Genomic DNA, 19,244 nt, shown 5'->3' with positions numbered 1-19,244 from the left:
AATCCTGCCAGTGGAATTGCTGGATTTTGCGGGGACAACGTTGGCGATACCTCTCCAAGGATTTGAGGTGTCTGCTGTACATTGTCCATGTTTTTGATGCATAGATGAGAGCGGGGACCATGACTGCTCTGTAGACCATCCGCTTGGTATTGGATTTGAGGTCTCGGTCTTCGAACGCTCTGTTTTGCAGGTGGCAGAAGACTGCATTGGCGCATTGGAGGGATTATATACACGTTTCTTACATTACAATAGTAACTACACTTGAAAAAAACACCTTATGAACTTTGGAGCAGTAGATAGTTGTGACAGGCGCTATATAAATGTCCGCCTTTCACTTTCTCTTCTTTAACATGCACAACATAATATGTAAACAGCAGCACAAAGGGCACCAGTGTTATTTAAAGGGATTAGCAACAACTTGCAGGCCGGTTGCTGATTACTTTCTCCTGGCTTTGCCCGAAGTTGATCAGGGTTCTGAAACAACAATGAGCCATAATAGATTGCTCTTCACTGATTGATAATTAAACTGTTGGGGCTGATTATTTATTTCCGAACAGGGCATCCCAATACCTTTTTGAAAGCTGTCATTGCATTCACCAGGGTGCATCAAGCAGTCAGTGACTAATTTTTAAACAACAGGCAGTCTTTCTTTTTAGTCCTTCATCAGGTACTGCTCAGAAGTGACTCACCTCTGCTTCAGAAGCTGTTTGTTGTCTTCAATGGTCACACTGTCAGCATAATCCCTCCTGAAGATCTCAAAGGCCTCCTGGCGTCCAAGTGACATTTCCCCTGCTGTGGAATAGATGGAAGGCAGAACAACTAAGTGAACGTGTTCTTTGCAAACATCAGCAGACCAACATACAGTTGATTGTACAAATGTCTCGGCTACACAATAAAAAGTGAAGGGTCACCTGTCAATTAATAAAAGAGGTGCAAAGCATTTTTCATAGAATTTAGAATTTACAGTGCAGGAGGCCATTCGGCCCATCGAGTCTGCACCGGCTCTTGGAAAGAGCACCCTACCCAAGGTCAACACCTCCACCTTATCCCCATAACCCAGGAACTGCACCCAACACTAAGGGCAATTTTGGACACTAAGGGTAATTTAGCATGGCCAATCCACCTAACCTGCATATCTTTGGACTGTGGGAGGAAACCGGAGCACCCGGAGGAAACCCACGCACACACGGGGAGGATGTGAAGACTCCGCACAGACAGTGACCCAAGCCGGAATTGAACCTGGGATTTTTCAAGGTTTCTGCCTATTGTCAAAAGCAGCAAAAAATATATGAGCTTCTTGGTGATTTTCCTTGGTAAGAAAGCAAAATCTACAACTTTCACCTACCTCAGTTGGGCAGAAAAATACCTCAAAACTAATGTGGCAATATCTCAAAATTAACGTGGTTTTATATACCAACATTATCGCCTGTAACCTACATGCAAAATTCTTGAGAAATGCATTAACACGTGGCACACTGTAAAAACAAGTGTAAGGTAATGGAAATCAGTGTAAATAATCAAGGCAGGAAAGCGATCCACCAACCGGCGTCGGGTTGGTGTCGGGCCACCCGGAAGTTGCGTAATCCTCCGCACTTCCGGGACCTAGGCCGGCGGTGGAGGGGTTGGCGCCGAATGGCCGCCGTGGGCCGGCACGAGTTGGCGCATGCGCAGAACCGCTGGCATGTTTCCTGTGCATGCACAGGGGGTTTCATCTCCGCGCCGGCCATCGTGGAGCCTTACAGAGGCCGGCGCGGAGGGAAAGAGTGCCCCCAAGGCACCGGCCCGCCCGCAGAATGGTGGGCCCTGATCGCGGGCCAGGCCACTGTGGGGCCCCCCCTGGGCCCGGATCCCACCCGCGCCCCCCCGACGACCCTGCTAGACGGTCGACAAGCCAGGTCCCGCCAGGATGGACCATGTCCATTTCATGTGGCGGGACAGGCCAGGAACACGCAGCCGCTCGGCCCATCGGGGCCTGGAGAATTGCCAGGGGGGCCGCTGCCAACGGCCCCTGACCGGCACCACGTGATCCCTGCCCCCGCCCAAAAACCGGCGCCGGAGAATTCGGCAGCCAGTGTCGAAGCGGCGGGGCGGGATTCCTGCGCCCCCGGTGATTCTACGACCCGACGGGGGGGTCGGATAACCCCGCCCCTAATACCTCCTCCTTTTTGATGTCAACATGGTCAAGACTATCCACACACCCTACCCAAGAATCATCTACAACAAAGTCCCTTTCTTTGATGCAAAGTACCTGTGGTAGTCACCACTGTTGTATTGTATGTACCGCATACGAGGGTATTACGGTAAGGCCCCTGCACTACAGGTACGGGGGTAGATCCCTGCCTGCTGGCTCTGCCCAGTAGGCGGAGTATAAATATGTGGGCTCTCCGAGCTGCAGCCATTTCAGCAGCAGCTGCGGGAGGCTACACATCTCTGTGTAATAAAGCCTCGATTACTCTCCACTCTCGTCTCGTCGTAATTGATAGTGCATCAATTTATTACACAGAGATTTTACAACAACGGATCTCCGCATCAAGCCTGATCGCTTGCAGCTGCACCCTCAAGCAGACAACACATTGGCTAGCTTGCTTTGGAGCATACATTGGATCTGCGACTGAACCACCCCCAGAAGCACAGAAGCTCCAGACCCTCTACACGCGGCTGAGCTCCGATATTTTTCCCCTCATCCGGGACGCGCCGACCTACGCTGAGGCCATGGCATTACTGAAGGAGAACTACACTCAGCAGACTAACAAAATCTAAGCCAGGCACCTCCTGTCCATGCGGCATCAACTCCCCGGTGAGTCTGTGGAAGATTTCTGTCTTGCCCTGCACGTCCTGGTGAGAGACTGCGATTGCCAGGCCCTTTCGGCCGCTGAGCATTCTGACCTGCTACTTAGAGACGCGTTCGTTACGGGCATAGGGTCGGCCTACATCCGCCAGCACCTCTTAGAAGGGGCTACCCTCGATCTCACGTTGACCAAGAAACTAGTGCTCTTGCTCACAGTCGCCTCACGCATTATACAGGCGTATGCCCCCGACCGCACAGCCCACCTCTCCTGCACAGCGTGCACCCCGCCAGCGAACACCCCATCGTGGACCCCATCAGCGACCTCCCCCAGCAACCCCAAGGCTGCACCGTGCGGCAGCCAACAAACCCCGGGGGACCTAAGTGCTACTTCTGCGGACTGTCAAAACCCGCCCGGAGGCGATGCCTGGCACGGAGCGCGCTCTGCAAAGCCTGCGGGAAGAAAGGACATTTTGCTGCTGTGTGCCAGGCCCACTCGATCGCCGCTATTGTCCCTGTACCCACCACATGCGACCCGTGGGCGCCGCCATCTTCCTCGCCTCAGACCACGTGCGGCCCGTGGGCGCAATCATCTTGCTCCCCTCATAACACGTGCGGCCCGTGGGCACCGCCATCTTGCTCACATCACAACACGAACGGCTCGTGGGCGCCGCCATCTTGCCTGCCTCAGGACACGTGCGGCCCATGGGCGCCGCCATCTTCCCCGCCTTGGGACACCTGCCCGTCGGGCACCTCATCGGGCCGCTCATCGCCTGCAACCGCCGACGACCAGCTGCGTCTCGCCTCCGTCACGATCGACCAATCCCGACCGCACAACCTCGCGACCGCGTCGACAAAGGTGAAGGTCGACGGGCATGAGATATCCTGCCTTCTGGACTCCGGGAGAACTGAGAGCTTCATCCACCCCGATACGGTAAGGCGTTGCTCCCTCACGGTACACCCCATTAACCAAAGAATCTCCCTGGCCTTCGGATCCCACTCCGTGGCGATCCGGGCTGCATCGCCACCCTCACCATCCAGGGCGTAGAGTTCAGCGGCTTCCGGCTCTATGTCCTCCCCAACCTCTGCGCTGCCTTGCTATTCAGCCTGGACTTCCAGTGCAACCTCCAGAGCCTAACCATGAAATTTGGCGGGCCCCTACCACCTCTTACTGTACGCGGCCTCACGACCCTTAAGGTCGACCCGCCTTCTCTGTTTGCAAACCTCACCCCGGATTGCAAACCCGTCACCACCAGGAGCAGACGGTACAGCGCCCAGGACAGGACCTTCATCAGGTCTGAGGTCCAGCAGCTGCTGCGGGAAGGTATCATCGAGGCCAGCAACAGCCCCTGGAGAGCCCAAGTGGTAGTGGTGAAAACGGGGGAGACAAACAGGATGGTCGTTGACTACAATCAGACCATCAATCGGTACACGCAGCTCGACGCTTACCCCCTCCCATGTATATCTGATATGGTCAATCAGATTGCACAGTACCGGGTATTCTCGACAGTGGACCTGAAATCTGCCTACCACCAGCTCCTCATTCGCAAGGCGGACCACCCTTACACCGCGTTTGAAGCGGACTGCCACCTTTGTCATTTCCTTAGGATCCCCTTCGGCGTCACTAACAGGGTCTCGGTCTTCCAACAAGAGATGGACCGAATGGTTGACCGGTACGGACTGCGGGCCACTTTCCCATACCTGGATAACGTCACCATCTGCGGCCACGACAGGACCACGACGCTGACCTTTCCAAATTCCTCCACACCGCCAAACTCCACAACCTAACCTAAAACAAGGAGAAGTGCGTGTTCAGCATGAACCGATTAGCCATCCTCGGCTATGTGGTTCAGAACGGAGTTCTAGGGCCCGACCCCAATCGCATGCGCCCCCTCATGGAACTCCCCCTTCCCCACTGCCCCAAGGCCCTCAAATGATGCCTGGGGTCCTTCTCGTACTACGCCCAGTGGGTCCCTAACTATGCGGACAAGGCCCGTCCACTCATCCACTCCACCATTTTGCCACTGACCACCGAGGCTCACCAGGTCTTCAACTGTATCTAGGCTGACGTCGCCAAGGCCGTGATGTACGCGGTCGATGAGACGCTCCCCTTGCAAGTCGAGAGTGATGCATCAGACGTCGCTCTGGCCGCTACCCTCAACCAGGCAGGCAGGCCCATGGCATTCTTTTCACGCATCCTCCATGACTCTGAAATTCGGCACTCCTCTGTCGAAAAGGAGGCCCAAGCTATCGTTGAAGCTGTGCAGCACTGGAGGCATTACCTGGCTGGCAGGAGATTCACTCTCCTCACTGACCAACGGTTGGTTGCCTTCATGTTCAACAATACAAAGCAGGGTAAGATCAAAAATGATAAGATCTTGAGGTGAAGGATCGAGCTCTCCACCTACAATTATGAGATTTTGTGTCGCCTAGGTAAGCTCAAAAAGCCCCCCGATGCCCTATCCCGAGGGACATGTGTGTGGTAGTCACCACTGTTGTATTATGTTGTGTATACTGCACTACATATGAGGGTATTACAGTAAGGCCCCTGTACTACAGTTACGGGGGTAGATCCCTACCTGCTGGCTCCGCCCAGTGGGCGGAGTATAAAAGTGTGTGCTCTCCGAACTTCAGCCATTTTGGCAAAAGCTGTAGGAGGCCACACATCTCTGTGTAATAAAGCCTCGATTACTCTCTACTCTCGTCTCGTCGTAATTGATAGTGCATCAATTTATTACACAGAGATTTTACAAAGATGGATCTCCGCATCAAGCCGGATCGCCTGCAGCTGCATCCTCAAGCAGACAATGCCAAAAAGGACTTCGCACATTGGCTAGCTTGCTTTGAAGCATACATCGGATCTGCGGCAGATCCAATCCCAGAAGCTAAGGAGCTCCAGATTCGGAACACGCGGCTGAGCTCATATGATTTTCCCCTCATCCAGGACGTGCCTTCCGACGCAGAGGCCATGGCGCTACTGAAGAAGAACAACGCTCAGCAGACCAACAAGACCTACGCCAGGCACCTCCTGTCCACGCGGCACCAACTTCCCGGTGAGTCTGTGGATGATTTATGGCGTGCCCTGCTCGCCCTGGTGAGAGACTGTGATTGCCAGGCCGTTTTGGACCCTGAACATTCTAACCTGCTAATCGGCATTACGGGCATAGGGTCGGCCTACATCCGCCAGCGCCTCTTAGAACGGGCTACGCTTGACCTCGTGGCGACCAGGAAAGTAGCGCTCTCGCTCATAGTCGCCTCACGCAACATACAGGCGTATGCCCCGACCGCACGGCCCACCCTCCTGGGCATCGTGGACCCCGCCAGCGGCCACCCCATCATGGACCCCATCAGCAACCGCCCCCAGCCAACCCCACACCTGCGCCGCGCAGCAGCCAATCAACCCCGGGGGACCAAGTGCTACTTCTACGGACAGGCAAAACACACCCGGCAGCGCTGACCGCACGGAGTGCGCTCTGCAAGGCCTGCGGCAAAAAAGGACATATTGCTGCAGTGTGCCAGGCCCGCTCAATCGCCGCTATTATCCCTGCACCCGCACGTGCGGCCAATGGGCACCGCCATCTTCCTCGCCTCAGACCACGTGCGGCCCGTGGGCACCGCCGTCTTGCTCCCCTCACAACCAATGGGCGGAGCCATCTTGCCTGCCCCAGGACACGTGCGGCCCGAGGGCGCCGACATCTTGCCTGCCCCAGGACACGTGCGGCCCGAGGGCGCCGCCATCTTGCCTGCCCCAGGACACGTGCGGCCCGAGGGCGCCACCATCTTGCCTGCCTCAGGACACGTGCGGCCCATGGGCGGCGCCATCTTCCCCGTCTCGGGACACATGCCCGTCGGGCACCTCATCGGGCCGCTCATCGCCTGCAACCGCCGACGACCAGCTGTGTCTCGCCTCTGTCACGACCGACCAATCCCGACCGCACAACCTCGCGACCGCGTCGACAAAGGTGAAGGTCGACGGGCATGAGATATCCTGCCTTCTGGACTCCGGGTGCACTGAGAGCTTCATCCACCCCGATACGGTAAGGCGCTGCTCCCTCGCGGTACACCCCATTAACCAAAGAATCTCCCTGGCCTTCGGATCCCACTCCGTAGCGATCCGGGGTACTGCATCGCCACCCTCACCATCCAGGGTGTAGAGTTCAGTGGCTTCCGGCTCTACGTCCTCCCCAACCTCTGCGCTGCCTTGCTACTCGGCCTGGACTTTCAGTACAACCTCCAGAGCCTAACCATGAAATTTGGCGGGCCCCTACCACCCCTTACTGTATGCGGCCTCACGACCCTTAAGGTCAACCTGCCTTCTCTGTTTGCAAACCTCACCCTGGATTGCAAACCCGTTGCCACCAGGAGCAGACGGTACAGCGCCCAGGACAGGACCTTCATCAGGTCTGAGGTCCAGCAGCTGCTGCAGGAAGGTATCATCGAGGCCAGCAACAGCCCCTGGAGAGCCCAAGTGGTAGTGGTGCAAATGGGGGAGAAAAACAGGATGGTCGTTGACTACAGTCAGACCATCAATCGGTACACGCAGCTCGACGCGTAACCCCTCCCATACATATCTGATATGGTCAATCAGATTGCACAGTACCGGGTATTCTCGACAGTGGACCTGAAATCTGCCTACCACCAGCTCCTCATTCGCAAGGCCGACCACCCTTACACCGCGTTTGAAGCGGACTGCCACCTTTGTCATTTCCTTAGGATCCCCTTCGGCGTCACTAACAGGGTCTCGGTCTTCCAACAAGAGATGGACCGAATGGTTGACCGGTACGGACTGCGGGCCACTTTCCCGTACCTGGATAACGTCACCATCTGCGGCCACGACCAGCAGGACCACGACGCTGACCTTTCCAAATTCCTCCACACCGCCAAACTCCACAACCTAACCTAAAACAAGGAGAAGTGCGTGTTCAGCATGAACCGATTAGCCATCCTCGGCTATGTGGTTCAGAACGGAGTTCTAGGGCCCGACCCCAATCGCATGCGCCCCCTCATGGAACTCCCCCTTCCCCACTGCCCCAAGGCCCTCAAATGATGCCTGGGGTCCTTCTCGTACTACGCCCAGTGGGTCCCTAACTATGCGGACAAGGCCCGTCCACTCATCCACTCCACCATTTTGCAGGCCACCTTCCCGTACCTGGATAACGTCACCATCTGCGGCCACGACCAGCAGGACCACGACACTAATCTTTCCAAATTTCTCCACACCGCCAAACTCCACAACCTAACCTAAAACAAGGAGAAGAGTGTGTTCAGCATGAACCGATTAGCCATCCTCGGCTATGTGGTTCAGAACGGAGTCCTAGGGACCGACCCCGATCGCATGCACCCCCTCATGGAACTCCCCCACCCCCACTGCCCCAAGGCCCTCAAATGATTACTGGGGTTCTTTTCGTACTACGCCCAGTGGGTCCCTAACTATGCGGACAAGGCCCGCCCACTTATCCATTCCACCGGTTTCCTACTGACGGCCGAGGCTCACCAGACCTTCAACCGTATCAAGGCCGACATCGCCAAGACCGCGATGCACGCGGTCGACGAGACGCTCCCCTTCCAAGTTGAGAGCGATGCATCAGACGTCGCTCTGGCCGCCACCCTCAACCAGGCAGGCAGGCCCATGGCATTCTTTTCCCGCACCCTCCAAGCCTTCGAAATTCGGCACTCCTCCGTCGAAAAGGAGGCCCAAGCTATCGTTGAAGCTGTGCGGCACTGGAGGCATTACCTGGCCAGCAGGAGATTCACTCTCCTCACAGACCAACAGTCGGTTGCCTTCATATTTAACAACACACAGCGGGGTAAGATCAAATATGATAAAATCTTGAGGTGGAGGATCGAGCTCTCCACCTACAATTACGAGATTATGTATCGCCCCGGTAAGCTCAACGAGCCCCCCGATGCCCTGTCCCGAGGTACATGTGCCAGCGCACAAGTGGACCGACTCCGGACCCTGCACGACGATCTCTGTCACCCAGGGGTCACCCGCTTTTAGCACTTCATTAAGGCACGCAATCTGCCCTACTCCATCGAGGTAGTCAGGGCTGTCACCAGAGACTGCCAGGTCTGCGCGGAGTGTAAACCGCATTGCTACTGGCCAGACAGTGTGCTCCTGGTGAAGGCCTCCCGCCCCTTTGAACGCCTCAGCGTGGACTTCAAAGGGCCCCTCCCCTCCACCGACCGCAACACGTAGTTTCTCAATGTGGTCGACGAATATTCCAGGAAGGGGTGCCACCCCATGCCCCGATATGATGTCTGCCACCGTCATCAAAGCCCTCAACACCATCTTCGCTCTCTTCGTTTTCCCCGCCTACGTCCACAGCGACCGGAGATCCTCATTTATGAGCGATGAGCTGCGCCAGTACCTGCTCAACAGGGGCATTGACTCGAGCAGGACTACCAACTACAACTCCCAGGGAAACGGGCAGGTGGAGCGGTAGAATGGGACGGTCTGGAAGGCCGTCCAGTTGGCCCTACGGTCCAGAAATCTCCCGGCCTCCCGCTGACAGGAGGTCCTCCCCGACACCCTCCACTCCATTCGGTCACTCCTGTGCACTGCGACTAACGAAATTCCCCATGAACGTCTCTTTGCCTTCCCCAGGAGGTCGACCTCCGGGGTTTCACTCGCAACATGGCTGGCAGCTCCAGGACCCGTTCTCCTCCGCAAGCACGTTCGGTTCCACAAGGTGGACCCGTTGGTTGAGAGGGTACAGCTACTCCGTGCGAACCCGCAGTACGCCTAGGTAGCGTATCCCGATGGCCGCCAAGACACAGTCTCCCTCAGGGACCTGGCGCAAGCTGGGTCCCCACACACCCCATCCCCTGCTGCCCCAGCGCCACCCTCCCTCCCCCCAGCGCACCCCACCACAGCCCCCGCTCCAGGACGATCGGTCCACCCGGGAATGAAGATGAGGTCAACACGCTCTCGGAGTCACCGATGACCGAACCGAATCATCACCAGAACTGCGGTGCTCGCAACGACGGATCAAGGCGCCCGAGCGTCTAAATTTGTAAACTCTTTCTAAAATTTTAAACAGCCTGTATGTAAATAGTTTTCCACCACCCCCGCTGGACTCTTTTTTTATCAGGGGGTGAATGTGGTAGTCACCACTGTTGTAATGTATATACTGCATATGAGGGTATTACGGTAAGGCCCCTGTACTACAGGTACAGGGTTAGATCCCTGCCTGCTGGCTCCGCCCAGTAGGCAGAGTATAAATGTGTGGGCTCTCCGAGCTGCAGCCATTTCGGCAGCAGCTGCGGGAAGCTTCACATCTCCGCACAATAAAGCCTCGATTACTCTCTACTCTTGTCTCGTCGTAATTGATAATGCATCAGTACTCATTTGTACCTCGTCCATTTCCTCTGGCTCAACACATAGATTCCCCCCAGTGTCCTTACGTGGTCCAATCCTTTCCCTGGCCAACCTCTTGCTTTTTACATATGAATAAAAAGCTTTGGGACTCACCTTAATCCTACTTGCCAAGGACCTTTCATGACCCCTTCCTAACTCTCCTAATTTCCCGCTAAAGTACCTTCCTACTTTCTTTATACTCAAGGTTTCGACTGCCCTCTAGACCGTACAAAAGCCACCTTTTACTTTTTGATGAGGTTGGGGGGCCTGTAATAAACCTCCAACATTGGCCGGAATTTTGCGCTAATTTTCTTTTGGAATTTACCTTTGCTCTTTTTATTATTTCTTTAGTAACCCTTTGTTGATCTTTAAAAGTTTCGCAATCTTCCAGCCTGCCACTGGCCTTTGCAATATGATATGCCTTATTTTTGTCTTGATGTAATCTTTAACTTCCTTGCTTAGCCATGGATTTTTTCCCCCAGTTACAATCTTTCTTCCTCGTCGGATTACATTTTAGTTGGCAGAAATTTAATATCTCCTTAAACCACTGCCACTGCTCATCAACTGTCCTATATTTTATTCTTCCTGCCCAGTCCACTGGCCAAAATAGTCCCTCATGCCGACGTATTCACCTTTGTTTAACTGCAGAGGGCTAGTTTGGGACTCCAGTTTCTCGCCCTCAAACTGAATTTGAAATTCTATCATGCTGTGATGACTTTTCCCTAGAGGTCCCTTAAGTATGAAGTCATTAATTAATTCCTCCTCATTGCACAATACCAAATCAGAATAGCCGGCTCTCTGGTTGATTACACAACATATTGCTCCAATGAACTCTCTATTGAGGCTACCCTTACCAATTTGATTAATCCAGTCCATATGCATATTAAAATCACCCATGATTATTGCCGTACCTTTCTAACAAGCCTCCAATATATCCTGGTTTATACTGTGCCTAACTGCGGAACTACTGTTGGGGTACCTATAGATTATTCCCACCAGAGACTTCTTTCCTTTGCTATTTTTTATTTCTACCCAGACTGATGTCATGTCTTGATCTCAGTGCTTCTATTGTTTCTCACTACAGCACTGATCCCTTTCTTTACCAGCAAAACTACACCACCTCCTTTTATTCTCTATCTAGCCTTCCAAAATACTGTGTACCCTTGGATATTCAACTCCCAGACTTGGTCACCTTTTAACTATGTCTCTGTAATCACCACCAAATCATACCCCTTTGTCTCTATTTACATTCTTAACTCATTACTTTTGTTCCGAATGCTTCGCGCATTATCTAGTTTACACATTGCAAGGCTTTGGGTTGGGGGAGGACTTGGCAGATCTGCCATCTGTATCCCTTGTTTGCATTGACCACTGAGATTTTGCCGAGGCCATTAGGTCGAATCCCTTGATATCAGGGTTTGAATGTGGGATGAAGCAACACAAGATCATGCTTTATGTGGATGCCATGCTGCTTGAATCCTGGTGTTTTGATCCCTGCATTATTGGAGTGGTAGATCGTTTTAGTGCCTTTTCTGGTTACAAGGATTAACTTTGCTAAGTCTGAGGCCATGCGGGTTGGGTGGCGAGGGGTAAACCACTGCACCTTGCCATCTTCCCCTTTAGATGGTCCCTTGTATGATTTCAATATCTTGGGGCTTCCATTACCCCTTCCTTTAGACTATTTTATGGGGCCGATTTATCTCAATTGACTGCGGCTATGAGATGGGGTCGTGTTCAGTGGTCGGTGCTCCAGATTTCATGGCTTGTGAGAATCACTCTAATAAAATTAACATGTTGCTGAGATTGTTATACCCTTTGCAAATGCTACCCATAATGCTGTCGGCTAAAGTTGTTAAAGAAATTAATGGAACGATTAGTACTTTTAGGCATGGGTGGCATGGTAGTTCAGTGGTTAGCCCTACTGCCTCACAGCACCAGGGACCCGGTTTCAATTCCTGCCTCAGGTGATTGTCTGGATTTTGCTCGTTTTCCCAGTAGCTGGGTGGGTTTCCTCCCACAGCCCAAAGATGTGCAGGTTAAGTGGGATAGGGCAGGGGAGTGGACCTGGGTCAGGTGCTCTTTTACAGGGTCAGTGCAGACGCAATGGGCCGATTGGCCTCCTTCTGTACTGCAGGGATTCTATGGATTTATTTGGAGCAAAAAAACTCACCCTCAGTTGGCTAGGTTCGCAGAGCTGGGGAGTTGGGTCTCCCGAATATTAGATATATTAGCTGGCCTCTCATCTAAGATTCATCAGAGTCCAGGTTAGGATGGATATGGCATCCATATGGCTCGATATTGAAGCAGAGCAGGCAGTTTTCCTTTTATAGGCCATGGTGTTTTGTAGTGGCATTAGGTAGGCTCTGGAAGGTGTGATAATCCTATTATTAATATTCTTAGAGCAAGGAAGTTGGTTCGCCAACTAGACAGTAGATCTAAACTAGCTTCCGCACTCCCTCCTATCCAAGACAGCCCAGACTTTCCATGCGGTCTAATTGAGCACGTATTCGATACCAGGAGAGATAGGTCATTCGGACATTTTGAATTCTCCCTCTGTGTACCTGAACAGGCGCTGGAATGTGGTGATGAGGGGCTTTTCGCAGTAACTTCATTGTAGTCTTAATGTAAGCCTACTTGTGACAATAAAGGCTATTAATTTAAAACAATTAGAGGCATTTGTAGGCTGGGAGACATGGGGCGGGATTCTCCTACCCCCCGCCGGGTCGGAGAATCGGCGGGGAGCGGCGTGAATCCCACTCCCGCCGGCCGCCGAATTCTCCGGCACCGGAGATTCGGCCGGGGCGGGAATCGCGCCGCGCAGGTCGGCGGGCCCCCCCAGCAATTCTCCGGCTCGCGATGGGCCGAAGGCCCACTGCTGTAATGCCGGTCCCGCCGGAGTGAATTAAACCACCTCCCTTACCGGCAGGACCAGGCGGCGCGAGCGGGCTCCGGGGTCCTGGTGGGGGGGGGGGGGGGGCGTTGGGCGATCTGGCCACAGAAGGTGCCTCCACGGTGGCCTGGCCCATGATCGGGGCCCACCGATCCGCTGGCAGGCCTGTGCCGTGGGGGCACTCTTTCCCCTCCACGTCAGCCATAGCCTCCGCGATGGCCAACGCGGAGGTGACCACCCCACCCCGCGCATGCGCAGGGATGACGCAGAAGCCGCTGATGATCCCGCGCATGCGCGGACTTCCGCCAGCCGGTGGAGTCCCTTCGGCCCCGACTGGCGTTGCGCCAAAGGCCTTCCACGCCAGCCGGCGGGACGGCAACAACTCCGGCGTGGGCCTAGCCCCTAAAGGCGAGAGCTTGGCCCCTAAAGGTGCGGAGAAATCAGCACCTTTGGGGCGGCCCGACGCCAGAGTGGTTCACGCCACTCCATCCCGCTGGGACCCCCCGCTCCGCCGGGGAGGGGAGAATCCTGCCCAAGTTCAGAGATGCTTCCTTGGTATCCTTTGAACAGCTATGTCAGCAATTTGGATCCCAAGACAATCTTTTTTAAGTATTTACAGCTTCGAGACATTATCCTTAACAAGACTTTCCTGGGCCTTGACTCCTCAATTTCCCCAGTGGAAAATATCCAGAATTCTGTGGAGCCTAAACAATTCATTAGTAAGTGCCATGATGTTTTCAATTGCACGGCCAGCATCACCACGCTGAGTGCCTTGCAGGCATGGGAAAAAGGCTTAGCTATCAAGATTGATGAGGAAACATGGGATAACATATGGGATGATGCCGGTTAAATTTTGGTTTGCAATATGATGAAGGAGAGCCTGTTCAAGATACTACACCGTATTCATATTACCCCTAGTCTTAGACACAGGTTTGATTCTGCCTTATCCTCGATGTAACTAAAGTGCCAGGTAATCAAGGGCAACCACATACATTGCCCATGGACCTGTGTCAAGATTCAATCCTATTGATCAAATGTAGTCAGAGAACTGGGGGAAGATTTTTGATAGAGCCTTACAGTCTAATCTTTTATTTCTGATTCTGGCTCTCGCGGATGGGAGAATCACGGATTCCAATTAAAAAAGGCTATATAATATTCTGGCTTTTTCCACTCGTAAGAATAGCTTACACTTCTGTATTAGTGACCAATATTCTTCTATCCAAAACTGGTATAGGCTGATTACAAAATGCATCCCATGGAATTTTTGGCATCTGTCCTCCCCTCTAAATCTGATGCGTTCCATAAAGTATAGGGCCATTTTCTTAAAATCATAAGCTCCAGTTTGGTTGACTTGCTTCTGTTGGACTTTCCATGAGCTAATTCGTGTTACTTCAATTCAATTTAATGCATCTCAAGTTGTTAGGCTGAATCGCTACACTTTGGAATCTGCGACTTGTATTGTCCTTCTGTATTAATACGATCTTGCTCTCTTTTCCACACTCACTGTGGTATCTCATTGTTGAGTTAGAACATAGAACATAGAACATTACAGCGCAGTACAGGCCCTTCGGCCCTCGATGTTGCGCCCATTTACACTATTCCCTTATCGCCCATATGTCTATCCAATGACCATTTGAATACCCTTAGTGTTGGCGAGTACACTACTGTTGCAGGCAGGGCATTCCACACCCTTAATACTCTCTGAGTAAAGAACCTACCTCTGACATCTGTCTTATATCTATCTCCCCTCAATTTAAAGCTATGTCCCTTCGTACTAGTTGATCCAGCATTTAAGCTCTGGTCCCTCAATTATCCTATTCCAAATCTATTCTGTAATGTTTTGCTTGTATTTATGCGGGCAATAACTCTTGTTCTGTCTGTACCCACTTTGCACCATTCTCTTCTGTTTTTTTGTTGCACTTATTGTTCAAAAAAAGGGGGAAAATCGAACAAAAAATACATTAATATAGATTTTATGGAATTTAATAAGAGGAGCGCGACTCCCACAGCAAGACAGGAAGTGAGCGTCACTTCTTCTCATGTGTCGAGGGCTGCACCGCACGCGATTATGATACAAATTGTAAGTTGTGTGCAGTAGGCAATCACGTGGTGGGTGCAGGCAGCAAGTATGCACCCCCATGAGCTGACTCAATTGTAGGTTGGGACAGGCTGTAGAAGGTCCACCTCTGCGATCATCCTGACTCTGCAGTCAGGACAACAAGTAACATGGCCATTAAACATTTATTTTGCGACTCACAATCTCCATCCACCTTGACACCTGCCTTCTGCCAAAACATCTTGTTGGACCCACATCACTGCCGCCAATTCATGTCTAAATACTGGCTATGAGTAGCCCCACGATTCATCAATTCTTCCCTGCTGGTTCTTTTCTAAGGATGTTTGGGAATGCCGAGCGATGCTCCTCCCCAAGGATGGAAATAGAAGGTCCTCCCACTTGGCCAAGGCAGCCTGGAGGAGATCGCAGGGAGGGAGCAACCATTGTATCCAGACAAGAACTTGCGTGCAGTGTCAGGAAAGGGTAAATTGCTTCTGATTTGCCAGGGCAAGTGGCAATGTGGCACTGCATCAAAGGTCCTCTCATCCGGCTGCCAAACAATCATAGAATCCCTACAGTGCAGAAGGAGGCCATTCGGCCCAGAAAATCTGCAACGACCCTCTGAAGGAGTACCCCACCTAGGCCTCCTCCCCATCTCAACAACCCTACCCAACCACCTGACCACATCTTTGGATTGTGGGAGGAAACTGGAGCACCCGGAGGTATCCCACGCAGACACGGGGAGAACGTGAAAACTCCACACAGACACTCACCCAAGACTGGAATCGAACCAGGGTTCCTGCCGCTGTGAAGCAGCAATGCTAACCACTGTGCCACTGTGCTGCCCAATGGGACTTTGCAAATGGGGACAGAGGCCAGAGTAGGAAATATGCGGTGATCCTCAGAATGACATGGTAAAAGAGGCATATGTGACAAATACACATGATATGGCAATTGGATACAACTGCCATGATAAGGCAGTTACCATGCATGGCCAGCATGTGACATGGGGATGCATAGGGGCAAGTTAGGTGTCTCTTGGTCTTCAAGGAAAGCACCAAGACTGGAGAGGTGCCTGATCTAAACGTTCTAAAGCCAAGTCAAGAGGAAGCATGGAGATTCTAGGTAAGCAGGGCAGCCTGTCCATTGCATTTGGCAAGGCTGGATTAGCCATCCATCAGAATATGAATATCTCCAACCTGGTGTTGAGGCACAGAAACATTATAGACACATGTGGTTTCCTGATAGACTGAGTGTCTACTTAATGCCCTTTTTGTTGGTCACTACTGTGGGTTGTTGGCATAGGCTGTGAAGGCCCAAGACCTTCCAGCAAACTCCACCTGTGATGCTAAAGAGCAACGATAAGCAGACAAGACACCAGCAACTGCTTCATCCTCCACCAGTTCAGTGACCAAGGCTCTGTTCAGAAGGGCCAGCGAATTAATTTGATTCACAACAGATTATGGCAGCTAGGCTGCGGTACAGTTACACTCACACAGGCATCTGGGACCTGATTCTCTGATCCCGCAGCCAACTTCTGACGCCGGCATCAAAAGCAGCGTGAGCCACCCCGGCATCAACTGGCCTCCAGGCCCAGGTATTCACCCCTTCCCAGGGGGCTAGTTCGGCGCCGGAGTGGTGTCTGCTGCTCCTGCCGGCGCCCCACGGTCGACGCGAGTTCGCACATGCGCGAAAATTCCCGTCTCCGCGCGGGCCCCCAGGCAATATGGCGGAGCCCAACAGTTGCCCGGCGCGGAGGAACATAGGCACCCATGGAAATAGCCCGCCCGCTGATCAGTAGGCCCCGATCACGGGCCAGGCCACTGTGGAGGTCCCTCCCGGAGTCAGCTCCCCCACCCCCCCACCCAACCAGGACGGCCCCCGCAGCCAGAACTCCGAGGTCCCGCCGGGTAGGACCACACGCAACCTACGCTGGCGGGACTAGGTTGAACTTGGCAGGCACTCGGCTCATCGAGTCGCGAAGAATCGCCAGGGTGGGTCGCTTTCAACGGCCCCCACGACCGGCACGGCAGCGATCCAGCGGGCACCTGAGAATCGGCGGGCTGGCGTCGGAGTGGCGTGGCGCGTTTCTCGGCCCACCGCCCCCCCCGGCGATTCTCCGACCCGGAGGGGGATTGGAGAATCCTGGCCATACAATCTGGGGCACATCTGATGATCATTTCACAGACCCCCCAGCAGATGAGGGAGATTGTGTCACCAAAAGTTCCTGAGATTGGGGGGCCTATTGGGACGTCCCATGCCAAGGCCCAGGCCTCTGAACCATCCAAAATTTGCGACATAGTTTGCATTTCCAAATGGTTCACAGAGCAGCGAAGTTGCCCAAAGGAAGTTTGCATTTCTGGGCAATTGCCATGCAAATGCTTCCTGCGAAGTTCTAAGAGGGGTTCCCCAGTGCATCTTTGGTGTACCCACCAAATCTGATGCTGGGGAGCCCAGAGGTTACTGCCTAAGATTTGTTCATTTGATTATTGTATGCATCATGTATTTTGGGGATGTCCTCATTTATAGGGCATATTGTGCAATAATGCTTCATATTTTGGCAATCTTTGCTGAATGATGGGTGCTGAGGGACATCTAACTTCAGTAGACAACAATACGGTATGTTTGTTCGAGGACAATCTTTTCTGGATGGCATTATGTGGCTGCAATGTATTCTAAAGGCTGAATGTATGCACTGGGCAAGGTAGCACAGTGGTTAGCACAGTTGCTTCACAGCTCCAGGGGTCCACACGGCGGGACCTGGCTGGTAGGTGGGGGGGCCACTGCCAACGCCCCCCGACCAGCGCGGCGTAATCCCGCCCTCACCCGAAAACCGGCGCCGGAGAATACGGCAGCCGGCATCGGAGCGGCAGGGCGGGATTCACGCCGCCCCCCGGGGATTCTCCTACCCGGCAGGGGGGTCGGAGAATCCCGCCCCTGAAGTTGCCTAGTGCGTGTTCTGAACACACAATAATGCTCCAATGCTAAGTGGATCGGATTTTTTACATCTAGGCAAGGCTTTACCTTCAAACAACATCATTCCTTTTGACCTAATCAAGCACTTCGAACAATTCTGTTGTTCAATGCTGTTTGTCATTTTTATCAATGACCTAGAGGAAGGCGCAGAAGGGTGGGTGAGTAAATTTGCAGACGATACTAAAGTCGGTGGTGTTGTCGATAGTGTGGAAGGATGTAGCAGATTACAGAGGGATATAGATAAGCTGCAGAGCTGGGCCGAGAGGTGGCAAATGGAGTTTAATGTAGAGAAGTGTGAGGTGATTCACTTTGGAAGGAATAACAGGAATGCGGAATATTTGGCTAATGGTAAAGTTCTTGAAAGTGTGGATGAGCAGAGGGATCTAGGTGTCCATGTACATAGATCCCTGAAAGTTGCCACCCAGGTTGATAGGGTTGTGAAGAAGGCCTATGGAGTGTTGGCCTTTATTGGTAGAGGGATTGAGTTCCGGAGTCGGGAGGTCATGTTGCAGCTGTACAGAACTCTGGTACGGCCGCATTTGGAGTATTGCGTACAGTTCTGGTCACCGCATTATAGGAAGGACGTGGAGGCTTTGGAGCGGGTGCAGAGGAGATTTACCATGATGTTGCCTGGTATGGAGGGAAAATCTTATGAGGAAAGGCTGATGGACTTGAGGTTGTTTTTGTTGGAGAGAAGAAGGTTAAGAGGAGACTTAATAGAGGCATACAAAATGATCAGGGGGTTGGATAGGGTGGACAGTGAGAGCCTTCTCCCGCGGATGGATATGGCTGGCACGAGGGGACATAACTTTAAACTGAGGGGTAATAGATATAGGACAGAGGTCAGAGGTAGGTTCTTTACGCAAAGAGTAGTGAGGCCGTGGAATGCCCTACCTGCTACAGTGGTGAACTCGCCAACATTGAGGGCATTTAAAAGTTTATTGGATAAACATATGGATGATAATGGCATAGTGTAGGTTCGATGGCTTTTGTTTCGGTGCAACATCGTGGGCCGAAGGGCCTGTACTGCGCTGTATTGTTCTATGTTCTATGTTCTAATTCAGGGAGAGCAAGGAAAAATTAATCCGTAACTAAATTGAGAATAATTGATTATCTCTTTAAACAGTATTTGGTGTGCGGTTCATTCTGCCACTCAGTGCATGTTCAGTTTCGTTTG

At 52.7% G+C, this 19,244-nt stretch overlaps 1 protein-coding gene across 5 annotated transcripts in view; it reads right to left on the bottom strand.

Moving 5' to 3' along the window:
- kif6 (kinesin family member 6) overlaps positions 1-19,244 on the bottom strand; it is an 848,078-nt gene that overhangs the window by 223,554 nt on the left and 605,280 nt on the right. For all 5 annotated transcript variants that reach the window (XM_072500179.1, XM_072500178.1, XM_072500180.1 and 2 more), the window contains one exon: positions 690-792. In XM_072500179.1, the coding sequence (XP_072356280.1) occupies positions 690-792 (103 nt within the window). The remainder of the gene's footprint in view (positions 1-689; positions 793-19,244) is intronic.

This window comes from Scyliorhinus torazame, chromosome 4, assembly GCF_047496885.1.
Source record: "Scyliorhinus torazame isolate Kashiwa2021f chromosome 4, sScyTor2.1, whole genome shotgun sequence".
NCBI classification, from domain to species: Eukaryota; Metazoa; Chordata; class Chondrichthyes; order Carcharhiniformes; family Scyliorhinidae; genus Scyliorhinus; species Scyliorhinus torazame.
The sequence above is the reverse complement of the archived record's forward strand: the minus strand, read 5'-3'. Positions and strand labels throughout refer to the sequence as shown.